General features: G+C 44.5%; 1 protein-coding gene across 5 annotated transcripts; it reads right to left on the bottom strand.

Moving 5' to 3' along the window:
- Positions 1-3,167: 3,167 nt before the first annotated feature.
- On the bottom strand, positions 3,168-14,778 carry CHAMP1 (chromosome alignment maintaining phosphoprotein 1). Of its 5 annotated transcripts, none has more exons than XM_065059680.1 (3): positions 14,639-14,748; positions 7,581-7,688; positions 3,168-6,878 (listed from the first exon to the last, which is right to left on the bottom strand). In XM_065059680.1, the coding sequence occupies exon 3, from the start codon at positions 6,815-6,817 to the stop codon at positions 3,950-3,952; it is 2,868 nt and encodes a 955-aa protein (XP_064915752.1). In that variant the 5' UTR covers positions 6,818-6,878; positions 7,581-7,688; positions 14,639-14,748; the 3' UTR covers positions 3,168-3,949. The 5 variants fall into 5 exon arrangements, with proteins under 5 accessions (XP_064915752.1, XP_064915770.1, XP_021143529.2 ...); XM_065059698.1 differs by lacking the exon at positions 7,581-7,688 and adding an exon at positions 10,777-10,908 and having other exon boundaries at positions 14,639-14,700; XM_021287854.2 differs by lacking the exon at positions 14,639-14,748 and adding an exon at positions 10,777-10,905.
- Positions 14,779-14,992: the final 214 nt, after the last annotated feature.

The following is a 14,992-nucleotide window of genomic DNA, read 5'->3' as shown; positions in this document are numbered from 1 at the left end:
ATACTCCATCTGCACCACAACGAGATGCGTCATTTAAGCATAAACCCAGGCATTTGGAAATTATTCTGTTTTAAAAATATATATATATATATATATATTTACAGTAAAGACTTTTTTGCAGGCTAGGTTCTCTTTCAGAAATCACGCAGGTTAGGTTTGGGGCTTCAGAAGGTTGTGCACTTTGAAGAGTCACTATAAGCATCCATGACAGAGAATCAAAAAAATCTGTTTCTGTGTGACAGCAAAGTGCACAGGGGAAAAACTGGTGAGAACACAGTGCTGGGGCAAAGGAGAGGCCAGGGCTCTCCAGAGCAAGGCTGCACTTACATTGCCCTCAGCTGATCACAAAATGATGAAGTCAGTTCTTCATGAAGTGGAAATGGGAACTTTTTTCTGGCGAGGAGGAAAAAAACCAAACCAAACCAAAAATAGACCTAACGTTCTGACTGTACAGCTCAGAAGAAATACTGGTCAAGTATGTCTCTTACTTTAGAACATTAGTAATGGATCATAAATGGTCTTTGGGTTCAATAAACAACATTTTTTCCAAAATTCATTGGGTCATTAGTACAAGAACAAGCAGTACCATTAACATTAGATAAATGTTCACGTTCCAGTGGTTACATTCTATGTGGTTTCTTTGATCTAGAGCTCAGGCAACATACTGATGCACCAAGACTGATACTTAAGATACTCTCCCGTATGACGAAAGATGAAAAAAACATTTTTTGCTGACATTAATAATTCTTGCAAGAATCGCTTCCCAAACATCACAGGAGAAGAAGCTGTAATCTGTACCAGAAATGGCCTTTGTGCAAAAATCCATCCGAGTTCCCTACTGAAGACGACTTCTGATTTGGCTGGTTGGATGCTTTTGAAAATGCACTTTCAAAACATGACTGGACAGCCCATACAATTATTAACCCTTTTTTCACAATAAAAAGTCTGAAGATAAGTTTGTATTGCACACACGGATACAGACTGGAACACTGTGTTTGGAAATATTTTGTCTACCACATTTCTCAGCAGAGGCTATAAACAGCCTTTTGGGGAAAGAAAGAAAAAAATAAAATGAGATGAAAAAGGGGTAGAGCTGTCGTGTTTACATTTACAGTGTGTAATTTCATTTTTCTCAGGCAGGAACCGCCCACAGAGTTCAGAGAGGGGAGGAACTGCAGTTTTCTGCAGTACCCGTACAGTAACTTTCTCTGTTCCTCTCTCCTGGCCTGATCCTGCTGTTTCCCACCCAAACCATCCCCAAAGGAAACCTCAGGTCAGAACCACACAGGACTGACCCCAGTGGGTCCCTGTGCTCAGGAACAGGAAAGAGTGAGGCGGCAGCGCCCAGCACTGAGGGCTTTGACAAACTGTGGGATTTAATACACAGTTCGGTTTCTGGAAACTGCAGACCTCAGTGTTTGCTTTATACTTGAACGTATGAAATAACTTCAGTTGAAATCGTTACTAATTTTATTCCAGAGGGTATCCAAGGACTACATTTTGGCATTAGGCACATTTCAAGCAAATTGTTTCACTGGTGTATATTGAAATGCTTCACTTGCACGTTTTTTCTCATGTCCAAAAAGAATGACCACTGTTTGTACTCAGGAGTTCAGAAGTATTCATCCTTCTCCTCAGCATCTATACTCGGCCCTCTGTAAGGGAAAGAATAAACCCACAGTCTGATCTGTCACTTGGTGTCTTACAGATCCTCAGATAAATGACTTAAATCAGTTCAGATTCCAGCAGATCCTCCTACACGTCTTAAAAGATCTCAAATCAGCATAATATAAGTGAAAGAATACTTCGTCTGGACAGAAAAACAAACAAACCAACCAACACACACCACAGAAATGTCCTTCAACTTCCACAAGGTTTGGTAAAATTCTGTACCAAGAGAACCTGGAAAGTGCCCATCATACCTGGATTCAAAGAAACTCAGTGCCCCACCATCATGGGGACTTGCAAAGTTCTTCTCCAAGAGTTCCACAGTACACTTTGGCAGCTGTAAATCAGGAGTAAAGAATCAACAAGTCCGTTAGCATAAGAAGTATGTAGCGAAACAGCATCCAGGCTTGATGACGATGGATTCCCAGAAATCAAGCAAGTTAGCCGGTCCAGAGTGAGAAATATCCATCAGTAGCGAGACACTGAACTGTAAAGGTGGCACCACTTCCCATTCACAGAATCACAGGATCACAGAATAGACTGGGTCGGAAAAGACCTCAGAGATCAAGTCCAACCCTTGGTCCAACTCCAGTCCAAACAAATCCTTCCTTGATTTCTTCCTTTTATTCAAATAGTGTAAGGCATCTTTTTAACCAAATGACTGTGCCAAGAATGAAGAAATTATAGCAGAGGAGAAAAGCAGTTTGTACACAAAGTATGTGCGCCAGCAGAGCCTTAATAGTCAAGTGCTCTCTTTTGAATTTATCTATAGTCACTCCTAGAAAGAAAAAAAAAAAGAATAAATAGTAATTCCTGCACTCTAGTGTAGACCCCATGAAAGGAAACGAAGGGCACTGGACTCTGGGGCATAGAGGGGGTTTGGCTGTACGAGAGAACTCTGCAAGAAAGCTTGCTCTGAATAAGCAGCATTGAAAAATCATCAAGTGTACGTTTTAAAAGCTTTTCCCCTTCCTTTCAGAAATCCTCTTGAAACACAGAAGGTATCAGGTGCAGGCTTCCATCAAATCCATCTGAAGCTCTTCAGTAGGAGCTTACATATATTGTTTATATAACACTATCACCTTCATATTGTAAGCCAATATATTTACAGCAGTTTAAGTCTAGGCATAACTCAGCCTGAGGAGAGTGAAAGTTTCCTTGTGTAACCTCTACATAAAAACTATATCCTGTTGAATTATAAAGTACTTACTGGCTTTGAACAGTTAATATACAAATAGCACAAAAGCAAGCATGCTAAATAACAGTGCACAAACTCCTTGTTTCCATCTTTCCCCTCATTTACATCTGATGCGTTCTTCTGAAGTAGGCAGGAAATCTAGACTAACCTTGCTTTCACAGGCTGATGACTGGAAAGCTGAAGTATTCAGAACTCCAGGATAATTTTGCACCTCCCGTTGCAAAAGACCCTTAAAAGACAGCATGTTGAACATGAAAGGTTTTGTTCTTGATGTGGAAAAAATACAGAAAAATGGCCAATGCCAGGTTGGGTTTCTTTTTATTGTTAAAACATTAAAACAAAGCATTTCACCAAATACAAGAAATTTAGGGGTTTTCTGAAGTTACAAACATCTGAATCATCAAGAGAAAGTGTTGAGCTATACATAGTCCAACATTAATCCATCAATTTAATGTATATTAGTACATGCTTAAAACATGGCCCAAATACGAAATCACAAAATAAGTACCTTGATGCTTCTAAGTCTGAGACACGTAAGTCAGAGAATTGAGTGCAATCAATTTCCAACAATGACTATACACTCAATTACAACCTCGGGGCAGAATTACTCCAGAAGGAGTGGTGGTTTCTCCTGCCTGGCTCATTCACGTTCCATTTGGTGAGAATTTTGATTTTGTGAATTTGATAAAAACACTTTGAAAAATACGACATTTAACAAATGTGAAAAAACAGGTTCAGTCTTCACAGGAATATATGGATTGCTTGTCAGTCCAGTCCTTAATTGCCCGTATGTTTTACAAATCTTTACAAAACTAATTTGTATCCATTTTGGTTTCAAAAACATAGTACATCTGAAAAATAAAATATGACTCTACTAATGGGTAATACAAAGACATGAACACGTATTTAAAATTACTCCCGAAAGTAAATAATTTCTGTAACACAGCTATAAGACAAGTTAAACATAGTACAATAAACCATGCATCTTCTGACTTGTCAGATCAGCTAAACTACGTGGTTAACATACAGCATCACTTTTGAACACTTCTGTAAATCCAGCTTTTCTAGTACAAGGAAAAAAGATTAAATTTGTTCTTCAAGTGGTTCAAGGCTGTCCAAGTGTTTTTTAGGTGTATCATCACTATGACGGCTTTGGCAATGGGTTAAATGTTTCTTAAAGCCTCGGGGAAAATTTGATTCAAAATTACAACGTGGACACTTCAACAAACTTTGACCATGAGCAGCAACATGGTTTTTAAGAAGAGACTCCAAGAGAAAGGCTTTGCCACATATTTTACACTTGTAGGGGCTTTGAACATTATGTTTGTTAACTAAATGGTGCAAGACAGCCCCTTTTTTCATTGCACGACAGCAACAAATTTTGCAATAATACTTTCCCTTGCCACGTTTCATGTATTTTGCTATTTCTTCCTCAGAGATGAAAGCCTCTTTCTCTTCGGTGAACTGCAGCACACATGGTGGCTGCATGGGAGCAGCTGCATCTATTTTGCCCTCTTTGCCGTAATCAGATGACTCCAAATCATACTGCTCTTGGTCGCTGTTGGATTCTTGCTCCTTTATCTCCATCGAGTCCATCTCTGTTTTTCCACACTCACTGCTATTTAGCTCAGAATCTGAGTTCTCCTGGTTTTCCTTCTTGGGCTTCTTTTTTGGGCATGAATATAACAAGTCTTCCGGTGATTCTTTGGCTAATATTGATTGTTCATCATGTGAGAATAAATCATCCAGTGGTTTCTGATCATCTAAACTGTGAGAAAGAAAGTCACTCTCACCAGACTCACTAGGTGTCTGGGGCTCCGAGGAAAAACCTGGAGCAGACTTGTGAGGCTCAGAAAACAGGATGCTCTTCTGGATTTCAGAAGGTACAGTAGTTTCAGCGTGTCTCTGGACATCAGAGGATAAAGCAGCAGCAGGCTTCTGCATCTCAGAAAATACAGCATGCTTCTGAACATCAGGGGAAACAGATTTCTGGGAGTCAGTAAAAAGAGCTTGTTTGGGGGTCTCAGGAGAAACAGAAGGAGCAGGCTTCTGGGACTCAGTAAAGAGGCCATGTTTCTGAATTTCAGGAGAAGCAGATTTCTGAGACTCTGGAAAGGAAGAGTGCTCCTGAACTTCAGGGGAAACGGGAGCAAGTTTCTGGGCTTCAGAAAACAGGCCATGCTTCTGGGCTTCAGGAGAAACACGAGCTGACTTCTGGGCTTCTGCACAGACAGCATGCTTTTGGCCTTCAATACAAACAGCAGAAGTAGACACCTGATTCTGAGGCTCAGAAAAGACACCACGTTTCTGGACATCAGTAGAAACAGCAGGATTAGATTTACGAGACTCTGGGAACAGCGCTCTTTTCCGAGGCTCAGGGAAATGAGCCCGTTTCTGAACCTCAGATGAAGCAGCAGAGGTGGATTTCTGGGTTTCAGAAAAATACATAGATTTCCGGGACTCAGAAAGTTTCCAAGATTCAGGAGATACCGAAGCACCAGGCTTACGGACCTCAGGAAAGAAAGAAGGCTTCCAAGAGTCAGAGGAAACAGTGTGACTAGACTTTCGAAGTTCAGGAGAAACAGGGGGAGAATGCTTCCACGTGTCAGGGGACAGAACCGGTTTCCAGCCTTCAGGGTAAACAGATGAGATGGGTTTCCAGGGCTCAGAAGAAACAAGAGTAGACTTCTGGGCTTCAGAAAAGGACGTAGATTTCCACGAGTCAGAAACAAGCCTCCTAGGTTCTGGTGACCCAACAGGGCCAGACCTTCGGGACTCAGGGGCAGACCTCCGGGATTCTACGGACACCGACACGGCAGGCTTTGGAGCCCAGGGAGACACCGTGGAAGACTTCTGCACCTCGTGAGGTGTGGATCTCCAGGGCTCAGGGGAAACAGTCGGACCAGGTCTCCATGACTCTGGTGAAACTGCAGGAGCTGGCCTCCGGCTTTCAGGAGAAGAAGCAGAAGCAGGCCTGCGCATTTGAGAAGGATGTCTCCGGGGCTCAGGAGAGCCAGCTGGGGCATACCTTCGTGGTTCAGGGGATCCTGCTGGGGTAGGTTTCTTTGGTTCTGGTGACACAGCTGGGGAGTATCTGCGGGCCTCCGGAGAGACAGCGGGAGAGTGGCGGCGGGGGTCCGGTGATACAGCAGGGGAATGGCGACGGGGCTCTGGAGACATTGCCGGGGAATGGCGACGGGGCTCTGGGGACACAGCCGGGGAATGACGACAGGGCTCTGGGGACACAGCCGGGCCTGGCTTCTGCAGGTCAGGGGACACAGCAGGAGACGGTTTCTGTGGGTCAGGGGACACAGAAAGAGACGGCTTCTGTGGGTCGGGGGACTCAGCAGGAGAAGTCTTCTCTGAGTCTGAGGATACGGCTGAGGCTAACTTCTCTGGATCTGGAGATGTGGCCTGGGCTGACATTTCTGGATCTGGGGACATGGCCTGGGCTGACTTCTCCGGCTCTGAGGAAGCTGCCTGAGACAACTTCTGGGGCTCTGGGGACACTGATGATTTCTGAAGCTTGGAGGAAACAAGAGGTTCTGATTTGGGGAGTTCAGGAGAAAGGGCAGTTTTATACGACTCAGGGGAAAGGGTAGGTTTCTGTGGCTCTGATGTGACACTTTTTTTGGAGGAATCTGAATCTCCTTCTACCTGTTCTTTCCGCTCCCCATTCCATTTCTCAGGTGCTGCATGTTGCGCTGTGATGTGATAATACACGTTGCAATACATCTTGCTGGTAAAGAAACACTTGTGGCAGTGAAACAGTTTTGCACTTTTTTGATAAAATATAAGTTTACCCAAACCAGCAGCATCCATTTCATCACAATACTCTGGGTGTATGGTACCCATATGAATTTGTATGTTCTCATAGTCCGTTCCTCTGAAGCTGCAGTGATCACACTCTAAGCGCTCTGTGGTTTTACGTAGTATCTGCAACATGTCCATTTTTCTACAGTCTGTAACAGTTTTCACAGCACTGCACCTTTTGAAGAGGAAGCTTCAGTTCCTGCAATAAAGGAAGAAAAAAATCTGTACAGCTGTCAATGTTAATTTCAACTCTTTGTTATTTCCAAATAACCACATGTGCTTTGTTTTGCTCAATTTTAGAAAGCATATAATCTGCATAGGTACTAACTACTTCATAAAGAAATCAAAGCATGGATCTCTCCAACTTCTGCAAATCATTTTACATCAGTAGAACTTGAAAAACAAAGCTTATATTTAACAATAGGCCTGCATAAGCTGTGTAAAAAAAAACCTGCAAGCAAGTTATAAAAAAGAACCCAGGTGATGAAGAGCTAAGTTAATATTTCATTTTATAAACGCGACTTGCTTTCTCAGTTGTCTTTTCTTCCCAGATTTGAAGTGGTTTTATTTATGTTACGCATGTAAACTGAAGACAAAAAGTATTATACTTTGAAACAGTGCCACTGAGATAAAGCCATTTCAAAAGCGCAACTTCAGCATAAAATTTCAAAACAAATTAGGTGGTTTTGACCAAGACAAAAAAAAAAATCAGGAAGAAAACAGCAGCCTAAAGCCTAGGCTCTGTTTTCATCTGTTAAACAGTGTTTTCACTAATCACACGAAAAACAAAAGCTGCTGCTCATAAAGACTTTACCCATTACAAAAAGAATTTTTCCCATTCCATTATTTCATCCTCTGCTCTAATAACAACAAAATACTGTTTAAAAACAACAGCACTGACTTCTTTTTTCCAGTTGGTGTAGTTGACGGTCCTCTGTATTCAAAACATTGTTTGCCTCACCCCAAAGGGAAAGATGGAAATCTCTCAGAATTATTGTTTTTGCAAGACCTTAAAAAAACACACACAAAAAAGAAATGCAGCATCTGAAATGCAAATAACTGTTAATGATTTGGCCAGATTCCACTATTTCCAACAGAATTTACCCGGATTACCTACTACAATAAGCAGAAAGCCAAGTCTAACCACATTCTGAAAGTCATTTTCACATAAATGTGGGAAGTATCTCTATGGTGAAAAGGAACATTTGGACATTTATGTGAAACGCACAGGCTTTTTTCTTGTAGGTTTGAATTAAACAGATGTTACATGACTATTATGCTAAGCTATCAACCTAATTTTGAGGGTCTTGCAAGACACACTGTTTCACAGCATACAAAGTTTTTGTGTCATTTTAACATTAGTTTTCCCGTCTAAACATAGATTCACAACTAATCTATAAAATATGCATCCAAACCAAGTTTTCTTAATTTATTCCCAAAGCATTTTTAGCCCAGTTTCTTATGGAAATGAGACCTACACAAACACATTGCCCTACAGTCAATGCCAACCAAATTGGAAAAAGCAATTCAAATTCATTTCAAAATTCTACAAGTTTAAGGAAAATGAGGAACCGAGTAAAAAATGAAAGAAATGTCTCCACTGAGGCTAAAGCTGAATATTTCACTTAACAGTTACTAGATCTGTTTAGCCTGTAATCAGTACATGAATGGTCAGTATGCAAATAGTCTTACAACCTAAAGAACAAGCAGTGTCTGATTCAGCCTGTAATTAGGGAAAAAGAAGGAATTAGAAATACCAGAGCAGTGCGCTGTTTTGAGCTTGAAGCAGGGACAGAATGAAAGTATATTAGCCGTGCTGCTAAAGGATGACTGGCTGAGGAGCAGAGGGCACAAATCCCTAAGAAATAACGGTTCACCAGCTCAGTTGCTCGTGGAACAACTCAGCATGCACTACACACCAAGATTTCACATTAAGTAACCTAAGGAATAGGTAGATTTCCAGTTGGGAAGCACAGCGGGACCACAGACAGAGCTTTAAGACAGATCCTGCGTTACATCTATGAGGCAAATGAATAGCATCCAACCCCAGGCCAGCTACACATGAGAACTGTGCTGCTGTGCAAATACTCAATCGCAAAACTATTTGGGGTATAAGTTGTAGTTTCCCAGCCATACAAAAGACGGACCAAAATGTGGTCCACACAACATTCAGTGTTGACCAGAAAACACTTCCCAAAATCTTTAAACAAACTTTATATTCCTGTAAAAGATCAAAACAGATCAGAAAAATAATAGTAGTGCTCACTGGTCTGTATCTCTGCAATAACAAACAACTTGTCAATTAGAAAAAACACAAGTCAGTCATGTTTTAACACTCCAAAAGACTTACAAGTCTATGAATTCGGGTTTGTTTTTTGGCTAGGGGCCTTGGGGCAATGGAAGGAAAGGAAGATTTCAATTTGAAAGCAAAAAATTCTGAACTGATCATATGAGCTAAAGATTATGGGTTTTTTAGAAATCACAGCAGAAAATAATTAGGACAATAAAGACATACCGCACTAATCACATTTTCAGAACTGAAAGGGAATTTGTCATTTCCGAAATTGGTGGTAATCCTAATTTTCTTTTACCTAGAAAACCTAAAAAGGCTTTTCCAAATTGAATTTATTACAGCTTACAACAAAGTTTACCAGACAATCTCTTCTACCCTCTTCATAATTTCCCTTTTCACATCACCTGTTTATCTTTCTGGAGTCTTCTGTTATTCACTTCTCTCTACTTCACCCCACCTCCCATTCAGTCCTATCTTACTTTACGATAGAAATTTCCATTTTCTTTCCAAATGTAACAGTGAGAAAAGGTCCTTGGCTTCCTTCCACAAATTATCCAAGTTTCTGCTAAGCGTTTTTGATAAGGTTATTCTGGAACTGGAGAAGTTACAGGCAACTCCTCACTTTCATCTCCAGACATCCAAAGGCTGACATTCAAGCCTTTGGCATAGGAAATAATATTAGAGAGTTGCTGGTACTTTCTCTCACACTGCCATCACTCACCATTTTCAATTTTGCAACTTTAACACACATGTAGCTTGCAGTCACTGAAGAAACCTGCCTTTTCTGTTGAATTCTTTACTTAATTGAGGCATGCTACTAAACAAGATAACTCCTTGGTATTACAGCACCTCAGTCAACGACTCATAGAATAGTAAATCTAGTTTTAGAACAGTTACTGTAAGACCAGTAACAAACTTGAACAGCGCTAAGCCACTATTATCTCATGCTGTCAGTTTAAATTCTGAAGAGTAAACTCTGAAATGTTGCTGGTTCACTTCGCACATATGTGAATAGCTAGTCTATAAGATTTTCCTGTCAATCCCTCCTGATCCTTTCTCTCTTTCAGCTCAAATGCCACTGTCTCTACATAGTTTTGATTACCGCCCTCCACTGTACTCAGGTTTATCACACAGACAACTGCCTGCTTCACATGTCTCTTTGCCATCAGCTCCTGTGTCAGAACTTGTTTTGTGCTGGATCCTGCCTTGCCTAGTTGGGTGAAAGTTTGAGGAAGAGCATGTCACTGTTTTCTACACAGTCCCATGCCAGCAGAGCCAGTCAGGCTAGAAACCATGTGTTTAGTCACCAGGTTGCTGTGGCTTTGGACCTGCACGAACTGTGATGGGATCTGTGCTCAGCGGCAGCTTTTTGGCGACACTGAAAAAGATGGACCAGACTCCCTGTGCATAAATGCTTTATTACAGACATCAAAGGGACATAGCTCTGCACTGCTCCAACTCAAACCCATAAAAATGGTACAGAAAATAACTGGTCCCATCAATGTGGCAGGGTGCCCCACATGAACTACAGAGAACTTGACCGATTACCAAATACAAATGTCATTCCAGTCATCTGGAGCCCCTTGAAAGGTATAAATTTCAGAATGAGGATCAAGTTGTCATGAGAGACAGGTCCCCCATGAAAGACAGCAGAAGAGAGATGGCCACTAGACTATCTCTCAAGTCTACTTGAAGACTCCAAGGAGAGACAAACAAGCTGCCACCCATCCAAGTACAGATAACCGCTCTGCAGCGCTGAACGCTGTAACAAGGACGCTTCAGCATTGCCCCTACTCAAACTCACCGTTACAGGATGCACCACACCACTGTGGCTGTCACTGGGGCAGTGATGCATGCCACATTTAGGACCATGAAGTACACCGCATTCCTTAGACACTATTCCCTCCTACTTTTCTCACTTTTCATGGCTGTAACACTGAGAAAACAAATATAGATACAGCCAAACAGAACTAATTATGTATAATTAGAACACATTACAATTGAAGCAGAAGCCCAAAGCACAAAGCCCAGTATTTATGCTTGTCCTGTGTTCGCATCCTGTCTTCACTTCAAGATGCAGTACCAAGATTCTAGAGTTTGCAATATTAAACTTCAGCTTAAGGCAGACACAATTCAACCAAACTTTTCATGAGACATGAAGATTTCCACTGAATCTGAACAATGTTTCTGTCTACGAGCTCACTATATCCACAGGTATCAAGAACAGTAACAGCATCAGCACCAACTCAGCTCCCAGCTTGACTAAAGGTTTTTGCTGACCTGAAGTGACAATGGTCACCACTCAGGCTAAAAACTGCTTGAAGAGACCCAGAGACCTCAGCAGTGGGATCACCGGCCTCTACTGCTGCTCCATCAGCCACTTCTACCCAACCCCCTTCTTTCATGCATGTCTAGAACTTACACAGAGAGGTTCCTACCACTAGCTCTCCCCTCTCTCCACAAAGATGCTGAAGATCCTTACACTAGTTCCTGTCCCCTACCCTGCAGTTCTGGCCATAATCTCCCCTACCACAGGAAGAACAGAAAAACAGCAGAAGAAAATAATTGGTTAACGCGGACCCGTATCTATCTGAGAAAAGAAGAACCATCACCACTTTTCTTCCTTAGTTCTCAGCATCTGAGAGGCCAAAAACATGATCTGGTAAAAAGAAAGTGTACACAAGAAGTCAGAGGCAATGAGATAATGGCAAATTCTCTGGTTGACTATGTACACTGTAGGGTAACCACAAAATGCAGTGAAACAGCATCAGCAACCTCTGTTGAGCTCATGTTAGACTGAGCAACAGAAGTGGGCTAAGCTAATGCACAGAGCAGACAGACCCCCTGATATCCTCCCAAGCCACATGTATGGCCACTTCAGAGCCAGTGTCTGGACTGAACATCCCATCATCCCTGAGGTTCCCACTGAAGATTAAGCCATACTTCCTACAGCCTCTCAAAAACCTCCCAGTGGCAGAAAAGAAATGTGCAGGAGATCCTATGTTTAAGAAAGAATCAGCCAGGTGATGGCACAACACTGACTCTGGCAGCTAACGACGTCTCCACTTCTCAACCCCATTCAAATTCCACAGCTACCTATCTACTAATGTAGAATGTGTTTATTAAAAATAACATGAAATTCTACATTAAGTGTTGCAAGATTTAATATATTCCTGCACTTTCCCTCTCCAGAGGATAAGTTATGACAGTCATGAGGCAGTGCCACAGGGAAGCCACAAAGGGCTCAAAGCTAAAGATCTAGACTGCTTGTGAGCACAGAAAAATACAGGTTGCTTTTAATATGACACATAGAATTTCAGAACATAGCAACAGGTAGTCTGTCATATCATTCTTCAAAATCAGACTGTCCTGGGTCTCATTGGCAGGAGGATCTATGTATCTCTACCTCTCGATAAGGAATCAAGCTTGGTGAGACACAAGCAGATAATGAGGACTTGCATGATACACACATCAATGATGCCAGCACAAGTGGGAAAGCCCTCAGAAAGAAAGTCCTCCACTTTGTCAGATTCCCTGTAACCACACTGGATTCCCTGTATCACTCACAGCACAGCTGTTCATTTTCATCAGCCTAGGAATTCTCTTGCAGGCAAACAGTTCAGCCATATCCTCTATCAATGAAGAGGTTCGATGGCAAAGTTTGTTCCCAGCACAAGTAAACTGGATACAGCTGCATCATTGCCTATACTAGCAGGAGCAGATGCAGACTAGTGCTGTCTTAAGCAACAGGAAAAATGACATGTTCTTGCAGTGCCAAAAAGTAAGTGGCAGTCTGGTGGCAATATGATGCTTCTCTTGAAGCTACATCCCTGTGTTGTGACTGACAAAAGAAACAGAAGTTTAGCTCCCAGAGGAAGCTGCGCACAAACATTCCCGTAGTGTGGCAGAGCAGACACTCCACACCGCAAACAGCAGGTACCGGGGCTGCTTCCAACGCACCACGAACAAGACAGGCAGCACTACGCTCCTGCTAACCCAGCAGCATCCACAGGAATCCGACTGTGTCCTCACAACCAAACTCCCAGCTACCAGCCCACGTTATTTGGGCTAAGCTGCCCCAGCAACAATCACTGAACCATGTCTTTAAAATTACATACCTAAAAAAGGCACAAACACCCTGACCTGACCAGCCACTGAAGCTGAGATACACTGTGAGAACATGTGAGACACCAGGTTCTGGCAGGAATCAGTTGTATCATGCAGTCCCATGTCTCCAGGAAAGGTCCAAGGCAGTGCAAAGTTGCAAACTGACAATACTTGATGCACATACGATGACTTAAGAAACATGAAGGGGACAGAACTGCTATCTTGCAAGATTTGCACCTTTGCTAAGAGAATGACAAGTTTACACAACAACATTAGTTCTTAATACAAGATCTAACAATACTATAAACTGCAAAGTCATATCAATGTTATCTATGACAGAGTCAGGGTAGGAAAAACTAATGCCATGTACTTCTGATAGGGCTTTCTAACTCTAAGTTCACAATAGTGCATAGATAGCTTCCAAAAAATGGCCCCGGAAACCTTATTTCCACAGTGCTGAACCTGAGCTAACAAAGTGCCACTGGACCCACCAGAGCACACAATCTAATCGGGAACTGTGAATAAAGGTTGTGAATCTTGCTGGCAACAGGCTAAGAATTCCATTCACATCATCCTGAAAGCAAATGAGGTTCAAGGGGAGCTTATGGAAGGGCAAAATGAAACCTAAAGTCTCTATATTCCTCACTTATAAACAGTACAAGTCCAGCTCCCAGTTACCTCTCTTACTTCTGACAGTGCTGAATTGTTATCAACTAACGAAGCTCCACGCTGCACAACTGAGCACCAAATCCTCCTAACAGCTGCACCAGCTACTCCAGGCAACTCCTCCCTCAGCCCTCCCAGAGCCCCGGAAAGTGCAGTTAACGCAGAGGAGCCTCCTTCAGTTCAAGAAGTCAACTCTAAAACGCCACTAACAGCCGACACGCTTACTCCATCGATAACGATGTAAAGATGCAACCCCGTGACTTGTTTCGAGCCTTTGGTCTGCATCTGCCTCATGGATCTCACGGGCAATTCCTGCCACGAGTGAACAGGACAGCCCCGTCGGGGACACATCCCGTGCAAAACTCCCTTTTCCCGAGGCGTCCCGCGGCACTTCGCTACCAGGAAAGCAGAACTCACAGCGTGCTCCACCTGCTCCTGGCTCTGCCGGCCACTGCTTCAACTTTCAGGGAGGGCGATACCTGGTGACCAGGCTCTCCCAGGGCAGCAGCTTCGCCCTGCCCGCCCCCCGCGGCCGCTCCCCCCGGGGCCACGCCGCCCGCCCATTCATTCCCGCACCGCCGGGCGGTCTCCCCACCGCCTCCCCTCTCTCTCCCGCCCGCCCTCCTCAGCCGCGGCGCCGCCACTTACGCGCCGCCGGTTTTGTTCCCCCGCGCCGGCAGCAACGGGCGCCCGTCGGTGTGACCCCCCCCGCTTCCCCCCACCAGCGGCCGCCCACTCCCCGGGCGCGACGCCGCGGCGGGGGCTGGACAAGGGGAAGGCCCAGGCCCGGTGCCCAGGGGGAGGAGAGCAGGCTGGGCCCCGACCGGCCGCTGTCTGCGTGCGCCGGCGGCGGGAGCGGCGGGGGCGGGAGGGAACCCCCCGCCCGCACTCACCGTTGAGGCAGCTCCAGGGCGGCGGCGGGGCGCCGGGCGGGGGGAGGGGCCGGACGCACCCCCGCCAACGGCGGTGACGGCAGCAGGCCGGGCCGGCAGCGCTGGCGGGCTCGGGCCGTGCGAGGGGCGGGGAGGTGGGGGAAGGGGAAAGGGGGAGGGGGCTCGGGGGGGGGACGCGCTGCCGAATAGCGGCCGCTTCACCGCTCCCCCGGGCCCGCCCGCCGCCCAACCGGAAGCGCCGGCGCTGCGCGCAGCCCCACCCCCGCCCCGCCCTCTCGCTGCCTGTTCGCGGGGAACCTCGTCGCGGGGGGGGGGGAGAGGGGACGGGCAGCGCGCGGCGCGAGTCACGTGTCG

This window comes from Columba livia, chromosome 1 (genome assembly GCF_036013475.1).
Source record: "Columba livia isolate bColLiv1 breed racing homer chromosome 1, bColLiv1.pat.W.v2, whole genome shotgun sequence".
Classification (NCBI taxonomy): Eukaryota; Metazoa; Chordata; class Aves; order Columbiformes; family Columbidae; genus Columba; species Columba livia.
Note: the sequence above shows the minus strand (reverse complement) of the source record. Positions and strands in the feature narration are given on the sequence as shown.